A 20,596-nucleotide genomic window follows, 5' to 3' on the forward strand; every position below is an offset into this window, starting at 1 on the left:
CACCCATACCCCTCACATACACATGCACACACCCCCCAAACCCACACACACCCATTTCCTCCCACATACACACACACACACACACACACACACACACACACACACACACACCTTACCCCCCACATACATGTGGACACATCCCCAAACCTACACATACTCATTCCCTCCCACATATATACACACACACAACCATATTCACACACACACAACCATACTCTCCCCCACACATACACATACACACAACCATACTCTCCCACACACACACACACAATCATACACACACACACACACACACACACACACATACTCATACACACACAACACCATACTCACACACACACACACACACACAGCCTGGGGGCTTTTCAGCTCTGCCCTGCCTTCCTCCTTTCTTCCCAGCCCCTGCCCCATTACAGGGTTCGTCTGCTGTTCTCCTAGGCACAGCAGGAAGGCACCGGAGAGAGCACTGATCTTGCTGTTGGGAGTCCTAAGACTGAATCCCAGCTGTGGGACCAGCTGTGGGACCACGACTATATTGCTTTGCCTCAGTTTTTCTCACCTGGAAAATGAAGATGATAACACTACCTCAAAAGATCACAGCAAGGAATCTATTGTTCTTCAGTTGTATCTGACTCTTTCTAACCCCATTTGGGATTTTCTTGGCAAAGACACTGGAGTGGTTTGCCATTTCCTTCTCCAGCTCATTTTACAGATGAGGAAACAGGCAAGTAGGGTGAAGTGACTTGTCCAGGATATCTTGCATCTTGTAGGACCTTCATAAATGCTTGCAGATCACCAGATTCCCTGCCTCCATGGGACCGGTGATCTTCCTGGGTCACCAATCATTCTTTCTTCACTTTTTCTGGGGAGGCTGAGTCTTCCTGTCTCGCCCAGGCTGGAGAGAAGTGGCCACTTCTGATAACACAAAAGCTTTTTCCATTTTCCCACCCTCCACAGGTGACCTTGCGCCCTCTGCTCACCACAGTCATGCTGAACGTACAGACCCCTGACCAGCTTAGTGCTACGGCGTAGAACTCCTGAACTCACGGGACACGGCCTCAGCCTCCCCTCCGAAAGGGCTCCCAGTGTGACCCATGACGCCTAAATTAGACTATTGATCATTCTTTTAAAAAGCAAGCCAGAAATGGAAATCCTATAAATTGCCATTTGCTTCCACGGGAAGCTTGAGAAAAGCCTTCCCTTCCCACACGGGGTGAATGGCGTGGCCAGAGCTCAGACCCTGGATTCTGCACCAGGGCCCAGACTGGGGATCCTAACAGCCCTGGGCATGGTCTGCCCAGGAAAGTGCAGAGTTAGCATCCATCATAAAAAGAACGGAAAAGACTTAGGGGGGTCATGCTTTCGCAGGCTCCCTAAGCCTTTCCACTCTGCTCATCCCTGGATTCCAAAGCCAAACTTTCAGAAGCCAAATGTGGATTTTACACACTACAGCGCCGCACTCAGGATCCTACTGGGAGATGTCCATGTCTCTGCTTCCTGTTCATTCACAGGCCCATCCCCAATCCCTTCCCTCTACAGAGAATCCCCCTGTCCTTGGTCACTGCTTCTCCTCCAGGTAAATCCATTAAGTCTCACCAGCTACTTTGGCTGATAAGAGCCACTTTTAATAGGAAACATGGCCAAGGCTTGGCCACACCAACATGAGACCATGTACGGTGTGTTATTAAACAGCTTTGATGGCAGATGCCTTAACTTAACCTTTCTTCCCTCATCCATCAAGAAAACCCTTTACTCCCCCAACCCATCAGATTGTCTCAGCATTCACCCCCCTCCTAAAAACGATCGTTTCTTGTAACCATCAGTGAAGGAGGAGATGGGGCAGAGGACTGGGCCTGGACAGCCCAGGTGATAGCTGAAGCCAGACCAGGCACAAAGACGGGGGCACATCAGCATAGGAGCAAGGTGAAGCTAGATGCTACGTGGGACTGGCACCAGCACCTGGCCTTAGGGATCGGCTGAAGGCCCACAAAGGCTGGTCACTTCAGAAGAGATTTTTAAAAAGGCTTTAGACTGAGAGGCAGACCCAGGCAATGTTGCTCTAGCACCCTGGAGAGCTCCCTAGCATTCAGGGCCTTGGGTGCCTCCTAAGGCACTCTTCCACACCTACTCCACTGATGCCTCCTTCCCTCTGGCCTCTTTGGTTGTTCAGAAAGTATCTCCTCTGCTATGCCATGGGTAGACTTGAGGCAGCTGGGGAATCACATTCTTCACACCAGCCCTCAGGAGCAAGGGCCTCCAGTGTGCATGGAGGAAGAAGTCTACAAAGATGTTTGTGTGCCCAGAGGGTCCAGCAGGTGTCCTGACAGCCTGACCCTCAGGAAGCTGATCCTCTGGAGGCTGCTCTCCCTCCTGGGGCAGGGCCACCTCGACCTCAGGATTAGGAGCAGTACTGGGAGTAAGTATGGGGGGGGGTAGGGGAGATGGGGGAAGGCTGATTTCCTATCCAATTTCCGCACTACCGCCCTCACTTTGCTCAGTAGAGGAGGTCTTCCAAATGAATAAACTATAAAAAGGGAGACTGTATATGTCTCCAGAGAACCCGCTGAGCATCTAGCCATCTCACAGTTTCTGTGGGAGTCCCCTGAGAACAGAGATTGCCTTTTGCCTTTCTTTGTATCCACAATGCTTAGCACAGCACCTGGCACAAAGGGGCACCTCAAATACTTGAGCTGACTGACCAATCCATGTCCCTCTGGGTGACCCTCTATAGTCATTCCCTGAGTGACCATGTCCAGCAACAGGAAAGAGCAGCTCTAGCTGCACAGGACCTTCAGAACTAGAAGGGATCTCAGAGGTCACTGAGTCCGGGACCTTCATGTTATAGCTGAGGAAACAGGCCCTAAAAGGGGAAGTGACTTGTCCAAGGTCACAGAGTTAATAAGAACCAGCAGAACAGGATCTGAACCCAGGTCCTCTGACTCCAGGGTCTAAACCCTCCTGGGCACAGTCTCATGGGCAGAATGGAACCTGGCCCCGATGCCAGGCCAAGGAAGCGCAGTTGTGCATGGCACATTCCCACATTGTAGCCTCTGATGTCACGTCATGACCACAACCCCACAATATCAGTTCCTTTGAACTACACGTAATATGGCAGACTGCCACCCCAGCAACAAGCCGCCATCTTCTTCAAGGGCCATGACCTAGAGCTTTGGTTTGTGCTCCACCCACGAAGGCCATGAGTATCATCCTTCCATCCCCCAACAAGTATTATCAACTATATCAGACCATCACATACAGACTAGAGGATTCACCTTGATGGGCTGGAGGGCTCCCTCCCTAAACCCAGCCTCACCTTGCATGACCACAGAAAGACTCATTTGTTATCATCTCTTCTGGCGCCGTCCAGTCTTTGAAACCCAAGCTGCTAAGCCCCCATGCCTCCCCGTTGCGGTCTGGGTGATTTAGGGGAGCTGCTGGGCCCCCAGAAGACATTTCTACGAGAGGCCGCGTAACCAACACGAGAGAGAAGGAATGCAATAAAAGAGACTGACCTGAACTTTCCTGTGCGCACCTGCAATGCCCTTATCCCACAGCGCTGGGCCCCTCCGACATCGCTCACAATATCATCTCCAATCATGATGGTCTGTCATGGGAATGAAATACACACAAGATGGATGTCAGGCACATTTTATTCAGTCTCCACTTCATCTTCGCTGACATAATAAACGGCTTGATTTGATGGTTAATGCGGCCATTGTACAAATTAAACAAGATAATATTGTCATTGTATTGATTAAAAGTCACCCTACCTGCACCGTATTTCATGTGGCCCCTCTGCAGGGGAGGCCTCAGAGCGGTATAAAGCCACGCCATTTGAAATCAATCAAAAGACGTCAAAGTGATTTGGCATCACAAAAATGAATGGGGAAACTCAGCCGGTCCTGCATTTCTTGCCTGGAACATCTGCAAGGTTTTATTGGCTGCTAATGACCACACACTCGTGCTATTTTCCATCTCCCTAAGTTTCAGAACTTTTTTATAAAGGTTAAATGTGTTTCTTTAACCTTTCTGACCAACATTTTGAAAGGATTTTTGCCTTTAAACAGCAAAGGTATTGCTGATTAAAGGCAAAACTCCACACAGGCACACACGCACCCCACAGGAATGCAGAGCACGGAAGGAATAGAAAAATGCAAACTCGTCCCGACCCAACAGATGACTTCTTGGAGCAAATTTTTTAAAGACTGAATTCCTGGAAAAATCCATCAACAAACATCTACTAAGCACTTGCTACGTCCAAGACCCTGGTCTAGGCGCTGTGGCAACAGAGATAAAAAGCCACCCAGCCCCTGCTCTCAAGGAGCTAACAGGGGAGAGGATGCTACCTCCGTGACCACCACAAGGCATTTGCCCCTGGGCCTCAGTTTTATCATCTGCTGAACTAGATGGCCTCTGGGGTCCCTTGTACCTCTTAATCAAAGGAAATAAGGACAGAGCTACTGGTGGAAAATCTGGGGAGGAGAGAAGCCTCGAGCTGGGAAATCTGGGATGGCTTGAGGAAGAAGGGGACCCCTGAGCTGGGGCTGGAAGGAGAGATCCTGGAGGTCACAGAGAGCTTTGTGAGGGGGGGAGGAGACGGTGAGAGGTGCACTTCAGGAAAATCCCGCTGGCAGCTTTGGCCAGTGTGCACTGGAGGGAGGAGCCCTCGGGAAGGCTGTGCCATTAGGAGGGGAAGAGGTGAGAGGCAAGGGGGGCCAGAGCTGGGGGGCAGAGGCCTGGGGGAACGGAGAGAAAAGGACAGACAGAACAAGGGATGTTTCAAAGCAGGAAGAAGCTCATCTAAACATTCCCATGCGTCTCTTCAGTCTGCCTACCCACTATCCCTTTGCTGTTCAGTCATTTCAGTTCTGTCTGACTCTTCCTGACCCCATTTGGGGTTTTCTTGGCAGAGACACTGGAGTCGTTGGCCATTTCCTTCTCCAGCTCATTTTACAGATAAGGAAACTGAGGCCAGCAGGGTGAAGTGACTTGCCCAGGGTCACACAGCTAGTAAGTGTCTGAGGTCAAGTTTGAACTCAGGAAGATGAATCTGCCTGACTCCAGGTGCAGCGCTCTCTCCACTATGGTACCCCCCTAGCGGTCCCACTATTTCTTACAGTCCAATAATATTCCATTTCATTTATATACCACGGGTTGGTCAGCCATTCCCCAAAGGATGGGCATCTGCTTGGTTTCCAGTCCTTTTTTACCACAGAAAGTTCTGATGCACATGGGACCCTTCTTTCTATCCCTGACCTCATTGGAAGTGCATGCATCGTGGTAAATCTCCAAGGCAAAGAGCAGGGACATTTTCATCACTTTCTTAGCATAATTCCAAATCATTTCCCCCAAATGCTTGGACCCATTCTTACTTGTACATAGCTGCTGCATGCCCGTCTGCCCCATTCAACTGTAAGATCCTTGAGGGCAGGTATTAGTTTTTGTTTTTCTCGTATTGAAGGCACAGTGCCTGGAACATAGCAGGTGCTTAATAAACTCTTGTTGACTTGACTTGAGCAGGTGGGAATGAGGAGAGAAGGCAGCTCAGCCCCGGAGGGGCCCTCCTGGATACACAATGGGGGAAGAAGAAAGATGAGGTGGCATCTGAGCTGAGCCTAAAAGGGAGTCATAGGCTGCAGTAGAGGCAGCCAACAGACTTGGAGGCAGAACAAACTGAGTTTGAAACCTGCCTTTGAAACTTTCCAGCAATAAGACCCTGGGCAAGACAGTGGCCCTCCCCTAGGCTTGTTGAGGATTACGTCAGATACTATGTGGAAAGCACTTTGCAAATTGTGGAGTGCTAGCTAAAGGCGAACTATGAGAGGCATGCACTGGAGGCAGCCAGCACAAAGGGAGAGGAGGCTGGAGATGAGCTGTTGTCCACAGGGCACAGCACACAGCCACTCTGGCTGGAATGTGTGAGGGGAAGGAAGGCGTGCTCAGCCTGCAAGGAAGAGCTGGAACCAGGCTGTGAAGGACTTCAGAGATGTCTGTATTCTGTCCTACAGGCAACAGGAAGCCACTGAGACTTCCTGAGGAGGGAAATGACACACTCAGGCACCTCCAGTGCACTCCATCAATAAGAGTTTCTCTTGCACATGTTATTATCACCTAAGATTCCGTGAAAGAGAGACTGTTGTTAGCTTAGATTCAAGGACCCTCCGATGGTCCACCTCAAGAAAGGCCGACACTGACAGCCACATGTTCCCCATGGCATCTGCCATTTTTATGGAGAATATCTAGAGCAGAGACCAAGTGGAAGAGGGATTTGAAAGGCTGGTGAGGACCCACAGATGTGGTGGTTTGTGGAAGCCATTGTGCTGAATGATTCACCTCTAGAACTGTGAAAAGTCTTTTATGAGAACTGTAATCCCTGCCAAGAGTCAAGAATTCAGCCTCACTCTCCACAAAGGAAGAATTAAGTAGAGAGAAGACTCTCTATTATTATCCTAAGCAAAAGCAAGGATAAAGAAGGTAGGGAAACTTGGGAAGACTTTCATGAGCTAACAAACAATGGAATAAGCAGCAACATCAGGGCAAGATGGCGGCCAACTGAACTCATCTCAAACCACTGACCAATCTGAGCGCAGGAGGAAGGGGCTGCCTCCTTCCTCTCAATAAAACAGGGGCAGGATGCCCATCAACTGGGGAATGACTGAGCAAGTTGTGATATATGAATGTAATGAAATACTATTGTGCTATAAGAAATGATGAACAGGCTGATTTCAGAAAAACCTGGAAAGACTTGTATGGACGATGCTGAGTGAAGTGAGCAGAACCAGGAGAACGTTGGACACAGTAACAGCCACCTTGTGTGATGACTAACTTTGATGGACTTAGCTCTTCTTAGCAATGCAAGGATCTAAGACAGCTCCAAAAGTCTCATGACGGAAAATGCTATCCATATCCAAAGAAAGAACTATGGAGTTTGAATGCAGATCGAAGCATACTATTTGCTATTTTTTTCTTTTGTTTTTTGTTTCTTCTTTCTTGTGGTTCCTCCTATTGGTTCTAATTCTTCTTTACAACATGACTAATGTGAAAATATGTTTAATAGGAATGGATATGTAGAGCCTACATCAGATTCTATGCCGTCTTGGGGAGGGAAGGGGAGAAAATCTAAAACTCAAAAGCTTATGGAAATGATTGTTGAAAACTAAAAATAAATTGTTTTTAAAAATAATTTTAAAAAATTTTTGAAAAAGAGAGACAACTCCCAAAGCTACAGTCACCAGAGCTCAGGAGCCTTGTCACCAACTTCCCACTGACCTTCTCCAACTCAATGTCCCATAGGCTCCTCAAATTGACTGCATCCCTTAACCTACCCCTGCCTTTCCCACATCCTCCTTCTGATCACCCGGGTTCCTCAGCTCAGAGCCAGAACTGACTCCTCCTCACTCCCCCAACCTCCACAGCATCTCTCCTTCCATCCCCTTTGCTCCGCACCCCAACGACTTCTCAAGACCTCATGCCCTCTCACCTTGATAACTGAAATCATCTAACTGGTCTCCCTGTTCCCAATTTTTACCTTCTTTAATCCATCCTCCACTCAACAGCTTACCCTAAAGCACAGGTGCGACTGGGCCTTCCTCTCTCAAGGATGTTCAATGGCTTCCTGCTGCCTCTAGCACGAGACAGAAGCTACTGCGCTTGGCATCTGAAGCCCTTCAACGGTCTCCTTCACACACTGTACAACCCTGCCAACCTGGCTTCCTTGCCTCTTTTCCTTTGTCCAGGCTGTGCCCCACACCTGGTATGCCCTCCCTCCTCACCGCTGCCTTTTTCAAAGCCTCATGTGTCTCTCCGTCATCCTAGCTGTTCCTGCTCTCTTCCTCCTCGATAATCTCGCAGTCACTTCTCTGTTTACATGCCACACCCCCAGGAGGATAGAAGCTCCCTGAGGGAAGCAATTAGGTTTGCATTTTCTCTTTGTATCCTAGGAGACTAGCTAACATGGCACATAGTAGGCAGTTAATGAGCACTCACTAAACTCAGTTGGATTGGACAAACACGGAGGACGGACAATTAACTTGAACAGGAAGAAGAAAGCCAGGTGCAAAGCATTTCAGAAACTGTGCACAGCTGCCAACAGGTCTGAGTTTCTCCCTGAAACAGACACCATAATTCCTGAGAATTAAAACTGCGTCAGCGAAATGACGGAGAAGCAGGTCGCTCTACTCTCCACAGAGATGTGGAGGCCTATGGGTGCAGAATGGGGGATACACTCAGGTCAATGTGACAATTCGTTTGTTTAGCTGTTCTTCTTTGCTGTAAAGCAGGGAGGGGTGGGGTCACTGGCAAGGAGTACAGATGTTTAGAAAAAGGCCATCAACTTATAAAAGTGAATGTTGAAAACTATGTTATGTGTAACTGGAAAAAATAAACTACTACTAAGTGGGGGAAAGCTGCTGGTCACCAGAGGGGAGTGTCAGAATTGACGGCATGGCAGCTCCAATGAAATGTTTTTCACGCACAGGAAGACCTCCTTCACTGAGACACAGCTACCTTGGGGGGCATTACAGCCTCAGTTTACTTTTGGCACAATTTCTGGTGCAAAAAAGGAGTTCACTGAGCAAGTTATTAAATAAAGTCTACTGGGAAAACTCTACGTGTGCGGCTGTCTTCTAAGCACTAGAAAGATTACAAGGATAAATAAGGGGCGTGAAGTCTGAGAACAATGACAACTAATATTTCTGTAGCGCTTCAAAGACTGCAAAGCACTTGGCAAGCATTCTCTGACTTGATCCTCACGACATCCCTGGGAGGTAGGAGCTCCTATTGCCCCCATTGTACAGATGAAGAAAGTGAGGCTGACAGCGGTTATGTGACTCGCCCAGGATCACACAGCTAGTAAGCGTCTGAGGCAGGATTTGAACCCGTGTCTTCCTCACCCCAAGTCTAATGCCCTGTCCACTGTGCCACCTACCTGCCTACCCACCTCTGCATAACAGCAGAGGGTGATCAGTATAAGTAGAGCTACAAAGAAATAAGAGGGGAGTCCAGAGGTAGGAGAGGTAATCATGGAATAACCATGCTAATGACATCACATGTTTAAGCCTTCTGAGGACGCTAGGGGGCGCCACAGTGCACAGAGTGACTAGTTCAAATTCAGCCTCAAGACACAGCTGTGTGACCCTGGGCGAGTCACTTAAGCTCTGTCCGCCTCCCGCAGCACCTCCCTCCCAGGGCTGTTGTGCAGATCAGATGATAAAATCCTTGTAAAGAGATTGGCACAGCGCCTGCCACATTTGTTGAGTCATTTCCGTCGTGTCTGACTCTTTGAGACTCTATCTGGGGTTTTCTTGGCAAAGATACTGGAGAGGTTCGCCATTTCCTTCTCCTGCTCATTTTACAGAAGAGGAAACTGAGGCAAACAGGGTGAAGTGACTTCCCAGGGTCCCATAGCTAGTACATGTCCGAGGCTGAATTTGAACTCAGGTTTTCCTGACTCCAGGACCAGCGCTCTATCCGCTGCACCACATAGCTGCCCACCTGGCACACAGTAGGTGCTTAATAAATGCTTGCTCCCTTCCCTCCTCATAGAATGGCTGCTTGCGTGGAAGTCATTCATACGCTAAATATTAATAAATAATCACTGCCTGCCCTTAAATCAGATCACCTTTTGACGGATTCTAGAAATAACAGCATGAAAAGCCGAACTCTGACTCTCCAGCCAAGGTCTAGGCTGAATGACTAAGGAAGGGGCTTGGGGGTCCTTGGTGAGCCTGCGCGCACTCTTTATTTGTTTGTTTGTTTATTTATTTTTAGTTTTCAACATTCACCTTTATAAGATTCTGAGTTCTAAATTTCCCCCTCCCCCCACCCAGACCACATTCAATCTGATATAGGCCATATACGTACAATCATATTAAACACATTTCCACATTAGTCATGTTGTGAAAGAAGAATCAGAACAAAAGGGAAAAACCGTGAGAGAGAAAAAACAAAAAAACAAGAGAAGAAAGAGCAAACAGTCTGCTTCAATCTGCATTCAGGCGCCCTGGTTCTTTCTCTGCATGTGGATGGCATTTTCCGTCATGAGTCTTTCGGAGTTGTCTCAGATCACTGCATTGCTCAGAATGGCCAAGTCTGTCAGAATTGGTCACTGCACAGCGTGGCTGTTACTGTGTACGATGTTCTCCGGTTCTGCTCACTTCTGTGCGGGCTCTTCCTAAGAAGCCAGGGCGAGCTGACCTCTTGCTCTCCGTGACAAGGTCACTGGATTTCCGAATGGCCTCTGACTGGGGCTCTGGGGACAGCATCTGAATATGGAAACAGGATGAAGAGATGGGCCTAACAGCTAAATGGATTCTCCTGGCTCCCAGAACAACGCGGTTGGGCACGAGCATTCCTTTGGGGGATGTCTCCGGGGACACCCCGGGGGGCCCGTAGTCAGTCTGGTCTCTTTAACGCACTTACCAACCACGACCACGAAGGCCCAGGCCAGCTTCCCAAATGTGGCCAGGGAACAAAACTAATCCCCCACCCCTGTCAAGCTGGAACAAAGGGCTGAAACCAGTCAGAGAAACTTTGACAGGGATTAACATCATGTAAAATCAATGACTTAAACCGTGGGGGAGGGGCGCCCTGCTTGACACCAGTTTGGGGTGGGGGAGACAGGGCGTCTGGCTCTTCACACTCCATACCAGTCAACAGTGGGATGACGCGAAGGTGAGCCGGAAGTCCCTCTGTCCATCCATGTCTAATGAGCCCCGTGTGACTCCGGGGCGGCCCTTCCAGGGGCATGCTGACAGACATAGGTAAGGTGATCAGAACAGGGAGGAGGCCTGGAAGAACAGGTGAGGAAGCCAGAGGACACAACGGCACTCTGGGAAGGATGCAGGGGAGACAGCCTGGTTCTGGGCAGTCACAAGGTCAAGTTGGGAAGACCTGACTGACGCACCAAAGAGCGAGAAGCTCTGACACACAGAGCAGCCCAACAGCAGCACCGCACACAAAGGAGTGAGCTCCCCGTCACTGAGTGGCCACAAGGCAGGGCTGCTGGCATCAGATGGGGGCTGCCTTAGCTGACCTTGAAGAGTCTGGGAATCGCTATTTAACATGACTGATATAGTAACTGGAGAGGAGTACGAGGGAGGGAGGTGGAATCAGAGGGCCTGCGTTCAAATCCGGCCTTTGCCACCTACTTCCTGGGTGGCCTGAGGTAAGGCCCCTTCCCTCTGGGCCTCCGAAGCCTGAGGTTCTGTGATGCTGTGGGCACTCACTCCATAGGTGCCCATCAAGACCCATCCAAACTTTCCCATCCTGGGTGATTCACATCCACACCTCTCCATAAATCCTCCCCAGGGAATCAGACTGACTGTGACCTCTGACCACTCCCGGGGAGGCCAGTGTAGACAGCTGCGATCCCTCATTCTCACTGCTCCTCCCTGATGGGCCATCTCACACCTCCCTGGGGGTACCTGGACAAACCAGTGCCCAAGCAGGGAAGGAGCTTCCTCCCTCTCAGCCCTCCCGACAACATCCTCTTCCTCTTCTGCCCAGACACTGACTCCCTATTTCCACACTTGCCATAAAGGACTCCAAATCTCGCCATTCTGACCCTGGGACCTACCAGCCCCTTTCCAATGGCGCTGGGCTGCTCCACCCCAAGATACCTTGAGGCAACCTCAGGCCAGCCGGGCTGTGCCCTCCTCCCCACTGCTGAGCCTTCAGGACCCAGCATCTCTGAGATGGGCTGTTTTCTCCAAAGACTGAGTCCCTTAAAAACGAGGATTGTTTTCTTTTCTATGTCCAGTACTTAGCCCACAGTAAGCACTTAATAAATGCTTTTCATTCATTCATTTACTCATTGGCCACACCTCTTCTGAAGGATGGATCTTATTTCTCTTTCTGGGTACAAATCACAGCTGGAAATAGACAGTAGCCGACTTCTGCCCTCTGGAGATACCCCCACAACATGGAGACATTCCATAATTCCTAGCAGATGCCTTCCCTGGAATAAAGTTGGGGTTCCAAAGATGGGATTTGGTACCAAAGAGCCGCTCACCAACGGTGACAGTGCTATTCTTTCCCAAATTCTGCCCGGCCAGCTTTCCTCTCTCTACTCAAGGGTGGGCCTGGTATAGTGTCAGACTGAAGTGTCCATTCAGAGCAGAGGCTCCAGCAGCCTGGCTGCTCCACTGGCAGTCCATCCACCCACAGTGTCAGGCCGGGGCTCTCAGGGAGAGGCCTGGCAGAGTCCCAGGGCCTAGGGCTAGCAGCCTGGGGTCATCTACTCACAGGAACACCTGGAGGATCCCTTTCTGATTCAAATTCTGCACAAGAAATCCTCCAGGACAGAGGCTAAAAATGGAATTTCTTAAAAAACAAAGACTCTGCAGTTCAGCCTTTCCATAATTCCTATTGGCTTTTCCCCTGGTAAGTCAGGTGAGTCAGTTTTATGGGTCTTACAGAGGGTGAGGAGGAGGAAGTCCCAGCTACGACATCCTTCCTAGAAGCAGCCTTTCCTGATCCCCTGGAATGTCCGTGGCTCTCTCTGACATTAGGTCTAGTTTGTCCTGCACGTGACATGTCTGTCTGCATGTCATCTCCCTTGTCAGCCTGTGAGCTGGGACGGTCTTTGGCTTTTTTCATATCCCCAGGGCCTTAAAATAGGGCTTGGCATACAGTAAGCATTTAATAAATGCCTGTTCGTTGACCAACTCATCGATGGCAGACAACAGCCACCCTACTTTGGTGTCGTGGCGAGGACGCAGGAATTTATTTCATGCAGACCAGGTGTTCACGGCTTTGCTGCACCGGTAAAGCCATCTCCCCTCTCCACGCCTCCAATTCCTCATCCTTAAAAATTGGGAATAACATCAGTCACCCTATTTCTCTCACAGGGATAGTGAGTAAGGGTCAAATGAGAGCATACAGCCTCCAGGGGCCCAAGCATCTGCTGGGCCGGCCTCCATGGTGGGGGCACTCCCAAGGAGGCTTGGTGGGCTGGCATGAAACACAGAAGCCCGGGAAGGAGGGAGGGGGAAGGCAGCCCTTCTAAATGAGGCAATGGTGTCCAGGCAGAAACTCATTTCTGAGGCCTGCAAACAAAGGGGGCTATTAGCCCAGGAGTGCACTCCCCCACATGTTTGACATCTCCCGGGCGAATCCTCTGGTGGCGGGACAGGCAGCGGGGAAGTGTGGCTGCACACGATCAGTGATGCCTGTCGGCACCAGCTTGTGGCGCACGCATACCAAAATGGAGTCTGGCCCCCCGGGGTTTCACAGATTTACTATCGGTGAAGGACGATAATCACTAACGGAGGAGCAATTATTCCCAAATCATTTAGGATTTAAAAAATCATTGGCAAGAAGATAGAGGTCAAGAGGTGGGCTGTCAAGGGAAATAAAAAACCCTACCTGTCAAACCCAGGTTTAACTTCCTTTCTGACTGCAATATGGCAAGAAAAGAGACAGACACATAAAACTCAAAGGTCACCCACCCGCTGAAAACAAGAATTAAGAGCTCTCCAGCACGGGCACCCGCTGCACACAAACGGCTGGGCATGTGGGCGTTCATTTATTCATTCTCAAGGCCGGGATTTGGGCCGGGAAATGAAAGGCAAGAAACCAGCTCGAAGCCCGGACCTGCAGAGTCACGTACCCCTTGCATGCCAATCGCAGCCTCCCGGAGGGAAGCCTCCATTTTCATTTCTGTAATCATCTTTTTAAATGGTGCTTGGCCTGGAAGAAGTGTTGGCTCAGGGTTAAACATGCCCTTCCATCGCCAATGAGAGGCGGCTCCACAGTGTGAATGACACCAGCTTCAGAGTCAGAGCCTCTGACCATGCCAGCCTCGTGCCCCTGGACAGGTCACTTGACTCTCCATGCCCCCAGGTAGCTATCAGTGATAGATGAGGGGCTGACATGCATCAGAGAGGCAACTGTCCTCTTCTGGGAGTTCCCTAGACCACTGAGGGGGGTCCAGACCCCTTGAAAAATGACCAGCTGCAAGTTGTAACAGTGGAGGAGGGGTTCCCAAGGAGAAAGCCACCCCCCCAAAGTGTCTTCATCCTTCTGCACTCAGGCACTCAGCTGATGGGGAGTCAATCCCCTAGGACAAGAAAAGAAATCCTAGAACAGAGGGCAGCACCTAGGCCAGTTCCACTGTAATAAGTGATTCCCAAAGGAGGGAACTCTCTCCACTCATGAGGTGATGTATAGCCAGTCTAAGGAGCAGGATTTGAACTCAGCTCCTGGCTCTAAGGCTGGCTCTCTGTTCCCTCAGCCATGCCTCCTTTCTAACCCTCGCAGAAAATAAGAAATATCTTCTAAAATATGGAAAATCCAGATGAAATGTGAATTTCCCAGGAGGCCCAAGACCCCATGCGGCCGTGGGGCTCTAGGAAGCCCACGCTAGGAATGCCCCAGAACTGCAGTGATGCCCGTCTGTTCCCCAAACTTCCAGGCAAGGGAATTCCAAAGCTGCTCTCTGAAATCCATCTCAGAGTAAATCGCTCTTCCCTGAATCTCCCTTCATACCCAAGTACTGCAGAGAACACGTGGGCTGCCTCCACAGGCGAGCACATGAAGGGAGGAAAGCCTTTTGGGGCCACTGATCAAAGTACCATCTTAATGGAGAAGGCGAGGCAGGAGAAAAGAGCATGAGCACCAATCCCTGGACACGTGTCAGGGAAAGCATGCAAGCTGGAGAGTCTCAAGGCCCTTGTGTGCTTGGAGCTGATGTGAAGCCTTCGTGCGTTCTCTTTAAATGCACGGTGAAAATGAGAGGAGAGGAGAGGAGAGAGACAGAGAGAGAGAGAGACAGAGAGGGAAGGGGAGAGAGAGAGAGAGAGACAAAGAGAGAGAGGGTAAGAGGGAGAGAGAGAAAGAGAGAGAGAGAGAGAGAGACAGAGAGGGAAGGGGAGAGAGAGAAGAGAGAGAGAGAGAGAGAGAAGAGAGAGAGAGAAGGGGAGAGAGAAAAAGAGAGAAAGAGAGACAGAGAGAGGGTAAGAGGGAGAGAGAGAAAGAGAGACAGAGAGACAGAGAGGGAAGGAGAGACAGAGAGACAGACAGAGAAGGAGACAGAGAGGGAGGGGGAGAGAGAGAGAAGGTGAGAGACACAGAGAGACAGAGACAGAGAGACAGCCAAGGAGAGGAAGAGGGAACAGAGAGTATGAAGGAGCAGGGTGCTAAGGGGGGGGGGGGAGAGACAAAGAGAAAGACAGAGACAGAGACAGAGAGAGACAGCCAAGGAGAAAATGAAGGAACAAACAGAATATGAGGGAGGGGCGTACTGGGATAGAGACAGAGAGAGAGGGGCAGCTAGGTGGCGCAGTGGATAGAGCACTGGCCCTGGATTCAGGAGGATCTGAGTTCAAATCCGGCCTCAGACACTTAACACTTCCTGGCTGTGTGACCCTGAGAGAGACAGACAGACAGACAGACAGACAGACATTCCAAGAGGAAATAAAGGAATTTCCTCAAAAATGACTTGTAGGCACTACATGGGCAGCTAGGTGGTGCCACAGTGCATAAGCGCCAGGCCTGCAGTCCTGATTTCAAATCTGGCCTCAGACACTTCCTTGCTGCATGACTCTGGGCAAGTCACTTAACCCTGCTTGCCTCGGTTTCCTCATCTATAAAATGAGCTGCAGAAGGAAATGGCAAATCCCCCCAGCATCTCTTCTAAGAAAATCCCCCCAAACGGGTCTCAGAGAGTCGGGCCAACTGAATGACATCCGGGCTCATTCCCTGCAAGCCTGGGTCCCTTGGCCATGAAGCCACACGTCACTTCTCCCTCATGTGATCTCATAACACTCAGTCACAGGATTGTCTATGCTAACGTGGGCCGGGCTATCTGTGTGCATGCCTCAGGACCCCTGCCAGATCTGGCAGCTCCCCGAGCCTGGAACACTGCACGCAGTCTAAGCTGTGCCCAGTGAGGAAACTGATGAGCGCCTCCCCCCTCTCTCCTCCCCCTCTGGAGGCATTCGGATTAGGAAGCTGCCCTCGGATTAACGAACTGAGGGTCACGCATGGGGGCACTATCAGTTGAAGCAGAATAATTTGCTACAGATAGAATATTTTTTATGATCATAGAAACTGCTGAGATCTAAACTTTATTTTAGTTTTACAATCGTCCTAGATGCGCCCAGGGCTAGCAGACTGAAACAAGAGCCTTTCGGACTCAGGTAACCTCTAAGGAGGGTTATTCTTTGTCTCATTACTGAATCCCATGAAGAGCCCGGTTACCTCGAAGAGGTTTGAATTTCTAATCTATTAAAGGAATACCAGCAATCTGTTATTTCTATGCCACTAAGGAAAGGTTAAAATGAAAATTGGATTTGAGGGAGCTCTGTCTATTCTAAGAGCTGGCTGGAAACACCTCGGCAGGAGGAGGCGAGGCAGGGTCTCAGGTAGGAGCAGATATCAAGGGAAATGACTCGTGATAACTGTATTGATTACAGCAGCTCGAAAAATTTAAGGTTCACCACAGCCTGGCATGACAGCCGGGAGAGAGCTCACCACAGAGACTGCCATTAGAAAGAAAAATACAAACAGAAAATTATCACCAGTGCATTGGAAACAGCCTAATTGGGAAATTACTGATTTTTAAATCTCCCCACATGCTGGAGGAGCCCATTATGGAGCACCTAAGAAGGGGGTGGGGGAGAGGGGAGTGCTGACTTGGAGGGGACTCAATCTCCTGTCACCAGCATGGACATCACAATGAGGAGGGATTTGTGAGGAGAGGGCCAGTGGAAACAGAAAGACAGATAGACAGGCAGACAGACAGGCAGACAGCGGCCCAGAAAGGGCACACAAACACACAGGACCACAGGGGTATACGCTGAGGGAGAAATTCTAAGTTGCAAGGATGGAGCACAATTTTGCACAGAGACTAAAGGACTGACTTTGCCATAGTTTAGGACGCTACAACCCCTCCTCCCTTCTGCTGCCCCCCTATTCCAGTCTCCCCACCCCCACCCCTGCCCTCTGCCTTTAGGCCTTCCCCTGGGCTCTGCTTCTTAACTTGGTGCTGTGGAATCAAGGTGTCAGACCTGATCATGATGTCCTAAGACCAGTGTGGGAACCAGGGCAGGGCTCTCTACCTCCGTGGATCCCAAAGTGGCGACACCCACAAGGGCCTGGCACAGCCCTCGGCACGCGGGGAAAGGACAAAGCGAGAAAGGAGGGAAGGGGGGAAGAGAGAAAGAAGCCAAGAACTTTACATTTGTCCCTTTTTCCACTTCTCCTGAGACTCGGCCCATTTTTCTAACGTGTCAAGATCTTGCCGCCTCTCGTTCAGGGATCGATAATCAGATCAGCATCATCACTGCTGCGTCCAGGAGTGTGACCATCCTGGGCCAAAGCTCCCTTGCTGATCACCTCTCCCCCTGTGCCTCACTGCCACGGCCCCAGGACACGCCCCTCTTCCTTTGTGGAATGCCCTCTGGGAACCCCATTCTCTCTCTCTCTCTCTCTCTCTCTTTCTCTCTGTCTCTCTTCTTTGTCTCTCTCTGTCTCTGTCTCTGTCTCTTTCCTTTGTCTCTCTCTGTCTCTCTTTCTCTGTCTCTATCTGTCTCTCTCTTCTGTCTCTGTCTCTCTTCTGTCTCTCTCTTCTGTTTCTCTCTCTGTCTCTGTCTCTCTCTGTCTCTCTTTCTCTGTCTCTCTGTCTCTCTTCTTTGTCTCTGACTGTCTCTCTTCTTTGTCTCTCTCTGTCTCTCTCTCTTTCTCTGTCTCTGTCTGTCTCTCTGTCTCTCTTCTTTGTCTCTCTCTGTCTGTCTCTCTCTCAGTGTCCCCCTCCCTCATACTCTCTGTCTGCTCCCTCATCCTCTCCTTGGCTGTCTCTTTCTGTCTCACCAGCCAATAACAAAATTTCCTTCCTGATGGCCCCCCCAAGAAGTTCCTGTGTACATATTTGGTACTCACCCACCTTGTACAGACGATCTCACACTGCTAGACTGTAAGCGCTTGGAGGACAACGCCTGTCTCCTTTTTGTATTTACAGCCTCAGGACCACAGCCGGTGCCCGAAGCCTGCCAGGCACTGGGTGGACATGAACGCTTGCGGGGGCCTGACTCGATCATTCAGGGTCAGTGGGCGCTCCCTCCAATCCACACTTTGTGACAAGTGTGACATCTATGCCCCCATTCAAGCCACTAAGACACTGCCTGGCAGCGGATACGGGGACGCGCTACCAGATGGCTCTGCTCACGAGTGCCTGTGCTTTTGGGGTGCTTGCTCAGCCAGCCCCAAACCCTTCATTGTGTCCACAAGAATGGTCACTCCATGCCCCTGCCTGGCTCCACACAAGGCTGCCTGAAGTGACTGAACTTCCCGAGATCTACCCGTCAAGAGACAGGTGGACTGATCTCAGAGCTGCGGCGCTAAGCGGTGTGAGACGGCTAGGGATCAGCATGACAGGGAGAAGGCACAGAAGGCCAGGGAGCAGAGCGAGGGAGACAAAATGGCAGCCTGGGCGCAGCAGCTCCTGGGGCACAACTCACCTCGTGAGCCTCCACGCCCATTTCCTTTAAAGCCGCCTGGAAGAACGCGGGGGCTGGCTTTCCCACCACTTCAGCTTGGATATCACAGGCGTACTGGGAAGGAAACGGATTAACAGGTGAGGCTGTGGAGGATGAGGAGGGCTCCAGCCTGCAGCCAAGAGGGCCGACAACATCGGGTCTGGGAAGACCAGTCCCACCCACCCATGATCCTGAGTGAGGAACCACACAGGCACAAGACATTGCAGGGCTGATGTGGATGATGGTGACAGGAGAGAAACAGAGACAGAGACACAGAGAGAGATAGAGAGACAGAGATAGAGAGAGACAGAGACAGAGAGAAACAGAGACACAGAGAGACACAGAGAAGAAAGAGAGACAGGCACAAAGAAACACAGAGACAAAGGCACAGAGAGAGACACAGAAGAGAGAGACAGAGAGAGACAGAAGAGAAACAGAGACACAGAGACAGAGAGACACAGAGACACAGAGAGACAGAGAAGAGAGAGACAGAGAGAGACAGAAGAGAAACAGAGGCACAGAGACAGAGAGAGACAGAGACACAGAGAGACAAAGGCACAGAGAGAGAGAGAGACACACACACACACACAGAGACAGAGCCTTGCTGTCTTACACCAGCACCTCCTACATCAGAAGATGGCAGTTCCCAACTCTGCCACTCACTTGCTGTGTGATCTTGTGTGTATTTCAGGACCTCAATTTCCTTTCCTGTAAAATAGGCACAATCATACTTACTTGGCTTACCTCACAGGGGAAGCTCTTTGGATTAAATGAGCTTATGCATGTAAAGCAATTTGTGGACACAAATTGCTTTATTATTAGAGGCAGCCACATAGCAGGCAGAGTGGGAAGGCCCAAGTTAAAATATCACCCTAGATATATCTCCCTGGGCAAATCACTCCATCTCTGCCTGCCTCAGTTTCCTTGCCTGTAAAATGGGGATAGTAATAGTACCCACCTCGTAGGGTTGTCTTGAGGATCAAATAAGGTAATAATTGTAACGCACTCTGCAAACTTTTAGTGTTGGTATTTATCATTATTATTATTACTACTGTTGCTACTGCGTGAATGAGGATGGGGGTGGAAGCTAATCCATAAGCCAAGAGGAAGCACAGACACAGCAGGAGACTGTCCTACCTCCAGGGCCTTCATGTACGGGCCAACGTCCAGCATCAGGCCATCGCTTTCTTTGTAGTAGCGTCTGGAAACAAAAGCAACAGCGCTGGTAAGAGCAGCTGGCACTGCGGCGGCGGGCCCCCGGCCCCTCTCTGGAGAAATGGGACCCTCTGCTTTCCTGCATTTTATCAACCCCTCAGGCCCGTCAAAAAAATCTAGCAAAAGTCTGCGGGGTTTGGCCAAGGAGTCTCTCCTCACTCATTCAATATTTTGGGGGGCCTTTACATAGGCCCACCAGACTGTGGGATCGCAGGCCTAAAGCTGGGGGGAGCTCAGAGGGAATCTAGTCCAATTGCCTTGTATGACAGATAAAGAAACTGAGGCCCCAGCAGACCAAGCAATTTACCCAAAGTCATCCTGGTAGCTGGCATCGGAGGTAAGATTCGAAGCCAGGTTCTCAGACTGCAAAGTCAGGGCTACTTCCACTATATCACTGCCATGCAGATGGCTCAGCAGAATATGAACATGAGTACAAACCCAGCTCTGCCGTCTGCTGCCCATGAGGACTGGACTGGATGACCTTACCCTAGGGGTCATCAGGGACAGGTCACTATGTTTCCCTGGGCCCCAGTTTGATCCCCAACCCTCGGGAGCTGGGAAGACCTGAGGTTCAGGGCAAGAAGCCCTGGACTGGAGGAAGCCAGGAAAGCTCTACCAATAACTGGTGAAGAGACCTGGGACAAGCCTGTCCTCTCTCTGGACCTCAGTTTCCCCCTTGGTACAATGAAGGGGTTGGACTCAGCAATTGCTGAGGTCCCTTCTCCCCATGCACGTGGTAACAGGCAGCAAAGGCCTTGGGTTCAGGTGGCTGTTCATCAAGGGTAAAGGGTCCCCACAAACAGGACGTGTAAAAGGGAAAAACAAAGAGTCGCTATTTGACAGAAGTGCCCTGTTCCATAAAATCCCTGAAAGGACTGAGGCCCTCCCCCTGTTTGTAACAGACC

The 20,596-nt window shown here is 50.3% G+C and overlaps 1 protein-coding gene across 2 annotated transcripts in view; it reads right to left on the bottom strand.

The window, feature by feature from the left end:
- The window catches only part of LHPP (phospholysine phosphohistidine inorganic pyrophosphate phosphatase), a 211,211-nt gene that overhangs the window by 147,733 nt on the left and 42,882 nt on the right, over window positions 1-20,596 (bottom strand). Inside the window, exons 4-6 of one of the 2 annotated variants that reach the window (XM_020973610.2) lie at window positions 19,614-19,677; window positions 18,459-18,551; window positions 3,513-3,604 (exon numbers count right to left, since the gene is read on the bottom strand). In XM_020973610.2, the coding sequence (XP_020829269.1) occupies window positions 3,513-3,604; window positions 18,459-18,551; window positions 19,614-19,677 (249 nt within the window). Of the gene's footprint in view, window positions 1-3,512; window positions 3,605-9,783; window positions 10,263-18,458; window positions 18,552-19,613; window positions 19,678-20,596 lie in introns of those variants that run through there. The other variant, XM_020973611.2, reaches the window with a different exon arrangement.

The sequence above is a fragment of the Phascolarctos cinereus genome, unplaced genomic scaffold (genome assembly GCF_003287225.1).
Source record: "Phascolarctos cinereus isolate Bilbo 61053 unplaced genomic scaffold, phaCin_HiC Scaffold_3;HRSCAF=262, whole genome shotgun sequence".
Lineage (NCBI taxonomy): Eukaryota > Metazoa > Chordata > Mammalia > Diprotodontia > Phascolarctidae > Phascolarctos > Phascolarctos cinereus.